Genomic DNA, 7,874 nt, shown 5'->3' with positions numbered 1-7,874 from the left:
AAATAAATTTGATTTGATTTGATTTGTTGAGCAAAGCTAATGATAGATATTTCTGCTTCCTCAAGATCCTTTGGAGTCAAACTTGGTCCTTGAAATGTGGTTTTAAGGTGTTGCATTTCCTGTTCTACCGTGTTGTCATCAGGGCTGGACTGGCCATCGGGCGTACCGGGCAATGCCCGGTGGGCCGGCAGGCATTTTGGGCCGGGCCGGGTCCATTAAAAAAAAAATAAATAAATAAAAAAAAAAATTAAAATATAATTATTACAATTTATTTTTTTTAATGGACCCGGCCCGGCCTGGCCCGGCCCGGCCCGGCCAAGTCACACAGCCGAGGCCGAGGGCCGAGGTCCCCCATGGCACATAGGTGCGTGCAGGCCAGGCAGGCTGTCAACTTCACCTGAAAGTTTAAAAAAAATACTTTGTCCCTGGCGGTCTCAGGCAATTACTCATTATGATTAGTTCTATGCTGGGCCTGGCCCAATCACATACACAGCAGAGGGCCGAGGTCCCGCCCTTGGGTCTCGGCTGTCAATCAGTCACGTCACGTCACTTATTGACACTGACAGAAAAATGGAGAAAAAACGGAAAGGAGGCGCGGAGAAAGTCCGAGATAAAAAGAGAAAAGCCCTAGAGGCAAACTCTGCAACATGTGCTAAAATATCGGACATGTTTGCCGCGACAGCTGGCCCGGCTTCATTAGCACCTGCGACGGTGGAAATTGCGGCGGCGGAGGCTGAGGAGGATGTCGGTGATGATGGGGACGGAGAGGTGACTGAATGGCGGCCGAGGCCAAGCGCAGAGATGGGTGGCGCTGGCGGCGGCCCGGCCCCGGGGCCGAGCTCAGCCTCAGACGAAGTGGCGGCGGTAAGAAGTTGAAATTTAAGTTTGTGTTGATAAAGAAATATTTGTTAAGCTAGATTCCTAAACTTTAACACAGTATGTAGTTTCCTAACAGTTAGCTCCTGCGTTATAACAACATGTTGTACAGAGTAATCTAGACTGAGCCCGGTCAAAGTGGCTATTTTAGCTAACACAACAGTTAGCCCACTAAACATTTGCTAGCTTTTCTTTGGGGAGTTAAATAGCTCTGTTGACTGTGTATTGAAAGAGCATCACTTTGCTATTGCTATTTGAACAACATTAATGTGAGGAAGCTGTCAGTGTTTAATTGCTTTATTAATTTATTAGGCTTTATGGGTAAACAGCTTTTTTGGGACATGAAAACATAGATAAAACTTGTTCAAGTTCAAGTTCAAGTTCAAGTCTTTTATTTGTCAGGTGCACAGAGCAACACAAGGTTAGACTGGGCACTGAAATTCTTAAGACAAGACAACGCAAGCACTTGGCATAACATAACATATAAGTACACAGAACAAATTTACATCTATGCTGAGCTTAGATAAGTGAACTTCCTAAATATACAGATAGCAATAAATAAACGACTATACTAACCCTAACCCTGTTTGTGAGCCAGCTTAATAAACAAAATTTAGACAAACATGTATTCCCTGGAGAAAACATGTGTTCTAATATTTCTTTTGTGTGTGTGTGTGCGCTATGAGTAGACTTTGTGTCCAATTTACAGTGTTATTTTAGCTTGCTTGCTATTATGTTATAGTTTGCAGGTGTTATAGCTTACAGTTATTATTTATTATCATGTAATAGTGAAATATTGCTATTTCTAATTGCTAATAATTATTATTCATTAGTAGGTAACCAGAGAAATAACACTAGTGAAATTAATGCTCCTGTCTCTCTCTCTTTCTCTATGTTTAGTCAAGTCAGACTGTTGGAGTAGGAGTGGAGGAGTCACAGGAAGATCAGGCAGTTGTAGACTATTTTAGCCGCCCTCATTCCACAAAAAGGCAGGAATTCTTTAAGTTTCACCCACAGCAGAATGCCACAAACCCTGTCATCCAGAGGCTCTTCACAAGAACGGACGACATGGCATGGAAATGGCTGACTTATAGTGATGAACGTAATGCTTTATTTTGTTTTCTTTGCCTTGCTTTTAGCAAGCCCAATGACCCAAGTTCTTTCATTGGAGGCATGACAGACTGGAGGCATGTGCACCAAAGAATAGAGGAGCATGAGAGAGGCATGGCACATAGACAGTGTGCTGAGGCATATGTATTAAACTGCTCCAGAGCAAGTGTTGATCACCTCCTTGAGGGAAGACAGCTGAAAGGACACCGTGAGCAGGTGAAGAAGAGACGTCAGGTGTTGGAACGTGTGGTGGAGGTTGTGAGAGTCTTAGGGAAGAGAGGCTTAAGCTACAGGCAGGAGCACAATGAAGCTGCGTACACCTTGGACATCAACAGTCTCGACCATGGCAATTTCCTAGAACTCATTATATTGTTGGGGAAATATGATGTGTGTTTAAAGGAGCACCTCAGCAGTGTAATTGAGAAAAGCAAGCAGATCCATGCTTCAGGCACACAAGGCAGAGGCTCTCTCATTACCCTCCTGTCCAAAACAACTGTGGATGCAGTAATCGATGCTATCAAGCATTTAATTCAAGAGAGCATCTCAGCAGACATCAAAAAAGCCGGAATGTATTCTGTGCAGCTCGACACAACACAAGATGTTACAGGGAGAGAGCAGTGTTCTGTGATTTTGAGGTTTGTGACGGATGCAGTCCATGAAAGGCTGGTTGCAGTCGTACAATGCAGCACAACTACAGGACAGTCGTTCGTGACGCTGTTAACAGAAGTCCTTGAGAGTCTGCAATTGGACATAGGCCTGTGCATTGGAAACGCCACAGATGGAGCCTCTAATATGCAGGGTCAATACAGAGGTTTCTCTGCATTAATGGCATCCAAAAACCCCACCCATCAGCATGTGTGGTGCTATGCACATGTCTTGAACCTTGTATTGTCCGATACCACCCATAGCGTCATTGAAAGTGGATCACTATTTGACCTGCTGAACGACATTGCCGTATTCATCAGGGACTCATACACAAGAGTGAGTGTGTGGGAGACCGAGAGCCAGGACAAGAGGCACAAACGCATCTCAACAATTGGAGAGACGAGATGGTGGGCTAAACATCATGCCCTGAGGAAAGTTTTTGGAAACTTTGGCAGACCTGATGGCGGCCTTTTTGTTGAAGTGGTGTCCACACTTTCTGCCATAATGAAGCTGAAGTCACTTGCATCAAATGCAAGAAACAAAGCCAGAGGATACAGAGACGGCTTACTTCGATACGAAACTGTGCTCACAGCTCAGTTATTCCTCCGGGTATTTGAGTTCACCTCACCACTGTCAAAATACCTACAGACCGGAGGAATGGACATCCTCTCTGCACATAGGATGGTCACCACAACACACGATTCACTTACAAAGATAGCAAGAGATTTCCCGGCCGTCAAAGATGCAGCTGACTGTTTTGTCCATTGGGCAAATGAAAAGCTAGAGGAGCAGGATGATCTAGATTTGGAAGTGGAGGCAGCACTACCTCAGAAAAGGCTAAAGAAGAAGAAAGTCTTGCCAGGAGAGATGGCCCAGGATGAAAGCCTCAGTGATTCAGAGAAGGCCTATGAGGTCAATGTTCACCACCAGATCCTGGATACAGCTGTTGAGGCCATGCACCACAGATTCCTCACTCATGGCACTCTGTATGCAGATTTATCCCTCCTACATCCCAAAAACTTCCCCCTCATCCAGACCAGTGGCGGTGCACTCCCTGTATCTGCACTTCAAGAACTCAGCAAGTGTCTAGTTGTGTATGACAGCAGGGCAACTGTTACAGATCTACAGATTGAACTCAGAAACTTGGCACAGCAATGGGACAGGCTGGTACAATCACAATTGGATAACTACGCAACTAAAGCAGTTGAAGAGGAATCTGATGGCCAAGAAGAGATGGAAATAATAAGCAAAACCTGTGTGTCTTGCAAAGAGTGCCCCCTGTGCTGCTACAAAATCCTTCTCAGGTTTAACATGCTGACTCACGCATATCCGCTACTTGGGTTGGCATACAAGTTTCTGCTAACCCTGTCAATAACTCAGGTAGCCTGTGAGCGGTCATTTTCCACCCTTCGCTACATCAAAAACCGACTGAGGAGTTGCCTGTCTGCCAGCAAACTGGAAGCCTTCATGTTGATGGCCATTGAAAAGGATGTCCTTGTGTCCCTTGAAACTGACACAGTGATTGACAGAGTTGCAGAGAAGAGCGAATCAATGAAGAAACTGCTTTTATAAGGTGAGATTTATGATAAATAAATACATTTGTGTTAAATTAGTGGATTTAATAAAAAATGTTGACAGAAAATAATGTTGTTATTGCTTTGCTCTCTGCTCTCCTCCTCTCTCAGGGTGCCCTTGCTGTTTTCAGTTGCTCAAGTTCCTGCTCATCCAATTTCATTGCCTTGCTACATATTTGTTCTTGTGGACTATTGGAGGGCCATTCAACATTTTCTCAACCAGTATGTATATCAGACTGTTGTCTAGCTCTATTTATTTTTTTAGTCATCAGTCCTGTCCTGCTATAATGCAATTGGTTTGTATCACTCACTTTTTGTGTCTGTCAAACTCTTTTTTTTAAGGCTGCCCTGTCCCCCAGGGGTGTTCCAGGGATGTGCATTTCATTGGTGTGGACTTCACAGGCATTCTTCAAATTTGTAAGTTTACAATACTGTTGTTTTGTGTTCTTGCTGGCATCCACCTGGATGGTCATAAAGCCTACTACTTTTACAGAGTGACTGTAATGAATGCAACTATCCATTATTGTATTACTTTAAAGACACCAATACTATCAATGTAAATTTTTTGAAACATTCAAATTTTCACTGTTCTCTTGACCCACCTGGCCTCTCTTTCTCTCCCCTTAGGTAATTTTTGGAGTGAAGGATTGCCTTCCCCTGATGTGGAGTTCACGTGTGTTCTTTTTGTTTCATTGTGAGTTTACTAAATAGCTCTTATTTTGATTATAGAAGAGACAGTATCAGATGAATCTATCATATCTGACTGCTCCTTTCTGTCTCCCTCAGAGCACCAAGGTCCATGCAGCCTTTTGTCTCAGCATATGTAAGTACAAAATGAGCTATTATCTCTCTGTTCACCTAAAGATTATTTAAACTATACCTTAACTGATCTCTCTCTCTCTCTCTCTCTCTCTCTCTCTCTCTCTCTCTCTCTCTCTCATACTTTAGGGTGCCACTTTGACTTACTGTGTTATAATTTGGTGTGTTCTAGTTAGTGTAAATAAGATAATACATATATTGTGTATACTTCCTGTTGTTGTTGTTCTCTGTTCTTGCATTTTTTGCTGACTGTGAGACGGTTCAAACTGTACATATTATAAGCATTAGTCATTTCAGAGGAGATTTGACCTAGCTGCAAAACCTCCATTGTGCCCAAATACAAATGCAGAACCCTCTCTTCTTCAAAGTCCTGTAATCTGCCTTGTTTTTTTGAGTGTAAACATTTTGTAAGCGTCTAATCACGAGGATCTAATAGTTTTTTTAATCTCCACTCCTGTTTTTACATGTGGCCATTGAAAGAACAAAAGGTTATTTTGGGCTATTATATAAAAGATTAAAATTATGATCGTACCTAATTGTTTAATTTCTATTTTTATAAACAATGTACACGTTTGTATAAACAGTATTTTCATTAAACACTGAAAAGACATCTCTAGCAATGTTTCTTTGACAACCACTTTCACTTCAAGATGGGTATTGTGGCATTGTAGCCATCTCTCCAAAGATGAAAGTCTCTGTAAGTATAGTGAAAGAGTGTATGCATTTTTCAACATGGTTACTCTCATCCATGTAGGCTACTGCGCTTTATTTTAATTGTTGAAACAGCACAATATGCGCATATATCCTCTGGTATGTTGTGTGCCTCCGCATATCGTATAAATAATCTTGGTGGGCTGCCATGGCCAAAAATGCCAGGGCTGATTTCTTGTCCCAGTCCAGCCCTGGTTGTCATTGATGTTTGCATCCCTTTGTCTCAGGAGGTTCCTTTTTTGGCTCATATCCTGTAGAGCCTTCCTGATTTTCAGGATCCACGCAAATGTAGGCGGTGAATCGAAAGGCCAGAGACGCTTGGTGTTTGTCCCTGGCTTGGGAACCACAATTCACTTTAGGTTAGATTCTCAGGGAGATAACTGACTCGTTAATATCTGACTCCAATTTTAAGACATGTGCACAAGTGTGTTACCTGTAACCTCGAGCGCTAAACAGTTAATGACACGAAACTCTGACATAGGTAAAAATCGTCTGCTTGATCAGAGCACCGACCCTAAAGTATGCGTGTTCACTAAACAGTCGTTTATCTCTACTATAATATAGATTTAACCATAGTAGACCTAGTAGGATATGAAATCGATCACTCAGAGGCTCCGGTAGATTCCTTCGGAGCGTAGAGATCCACTGTAAGTGACTCAGAGGCCTTAAGTTAAAACCTACTCCAAAAGTCTATGTTTATAATCAGTTAGCCGCATCAACCAGACTAGGGCCGAATCCCAATACTCCCCCTTACCCCTTCCCCCTTCCCCTTAATTTACCCCTAGCCCTTGGCCCTCGAAAGTAAGGGGTATGGGCTACATAGCCCTAGGAAATGGGACGCCACTTGGTTACAGGTACGTCATCTAGCACGTATCGATATCTCCAAAGCAAGTAGTATTTTGCACTGATATTAAACAAAATTTGCTGCTAATGGAGTTTACTTAGAACTGTAGACATGCTAGTCAAAGAAATGCGGGACTGTTGTGCAATTCAGAACTGTAACATTAGTGTACCAAACTAGCGATTTTTAGAAACGTTTCAATTAGGAAAATGGTTGCAAATATATATGTTCATGACTGTATATAACACAAAACAAGACTGTCATAATTTTTTTATCAATTAATTAAGCCGAAAATATTACATTTATCGGACTCTGGATGATTTGGTCGTCTTTGTTGCCGGTCGCGCAGTTTTCACATAGCCCTAGGTTTCAAGTAAGCTCCCGATCTTACTTGGTTTTAAGGGGTGTATACCCCTTAGTCTTAGCCCTTCCCCTAGCTCCAAAAGAGTATTGGGACACCACTAGCTCTCACGGGAACGCGCAAAACTAAGGGGAAGGGGTAAGGGGGAGTATTGGGATTCAGCCAAAATCAAAGTTTTCACCGCCGTAGCTTGATAGATACGTTTCAAAGAGAACGTCAAAATGTAATGTCAAAATGCACAATAATAGTTTATTATCTAAATAGTAAGATAATCAATACAATGATAATGAAATATCATCAAATAAAAAACATACCTTCAGAGCAATGGTTAACAAATGTATTCACAATGAAGACTAGGCGCCTAACGCACCGGAGCTGTATCGTAAACAAAAATCGAAGTGATTGGTAAAACGTCTTCCTATATACACCCAAACCTGACTAAAATGGGGACACCGGTCACATGACTGAAAAGTTGTCTAACGGATACAAATTCAAATTTGATCATTAATCAAGGCTGCAGTAGACCAAGTGGTGCCCTTGCAAGACAAGGGAATATGTTAAACACATGTTGGTCTGCTGCAGGCACAAACTCTGTAAACCCTGTACATGTACATGTTACAGTATTAAAATTATTACTAGCATGTAATACATAAAATAAGAAACAAAAGCATATCAAACACGACATTAAAAGCTGTTAAGAACCTTATTTTCAAGAACACAACTTTTAATGATAATTTCAGAGTCTTCCTCTGTCCACCTTCCTCTTCAACTGTTGAGACCACCTCTCCAGGTGTGTCATTAAGGTGTGATTGTCATTTTAGCATTCATGCAAATCAACAACTGTCCCAGACGAGTGTCTGGGTGACCAGTGACAAAGGGGCTGCCAAAACAGCCCTACACAAATGACCTCTTCAACCTTCTCCAATCAGAAAAGTAG

General features: G+C 42.1%; 1 protein-coding gene across 1 annotated transcript; it reads left to right on the top strand.

The window, feature by feature from the left end:
- The first annotated feature begins 2,346 nt into the window (after positions 1–2,346).
- On the top strand, positions 2,347–5,922 carry LOC124469922. The gene is made up of 6 exons (XM_047023465.1): positions 2,347–3,828; positions 4,359–4,427; positions 4,548–4,622; positions 4,833–4,899; positions 4,992–5,028; positions 5,154–5,922. Coding segments are annotated over exons 1-5 (1,488 nt in total). The 5' UTR covers positions 2,347–2,553; the 3' UTR covers positions 4,994–5,028; positions 5,154–5,922.
- Positions 5,923–7,874: the final 1,952 nt, after the last annotated feature.

The sequence above is a fragment of the Hypomesus transpacificus genome, chromosome 8 (assembly GCF_021917145.1).
Source record: "Hypomesus transpacificus isolate Combined female chromosome 8, fHypTra1, whole genome shotgun sequence".
In the NCBI taxonomy this organism is placed as follows: domain Eukaryota; kingdom Metazoa; phylum Chordata; class Actinopteri; order Osmeriformes; family Osmeridae; genus Hypomesus; species Hypomesus transpacificus.
Note: the sequence above shows the minus strand (reverse complement) of the source record. Positions and strands in the feature narration are given on the sequence as shown.

Bases quoted from the DNA above. Each gene is read 5' to 3' on its own strand.
- LOC124469922 (XM_047023465.1), top strand. From the start codon at position 2,554: ATGTATTCTGTGCAGCTCGACACAACACAAGATGTTACAGGGAGAGAG. The intron at 3,829-4,358 runs AAAGCAGTTGAA...TCCTGCTCATCC, and splicing joins AATTGGATAACTACGCAACT to AATTTCATTGCCTTGCTACA. The intron at 4,623-4,832 runs GTAAGTTTACAA...CTCTCCCCTTAG, and splicing joins CACAGGCATTCTTCAAATTT to GTAATTTTTGGAGTGAAGGA.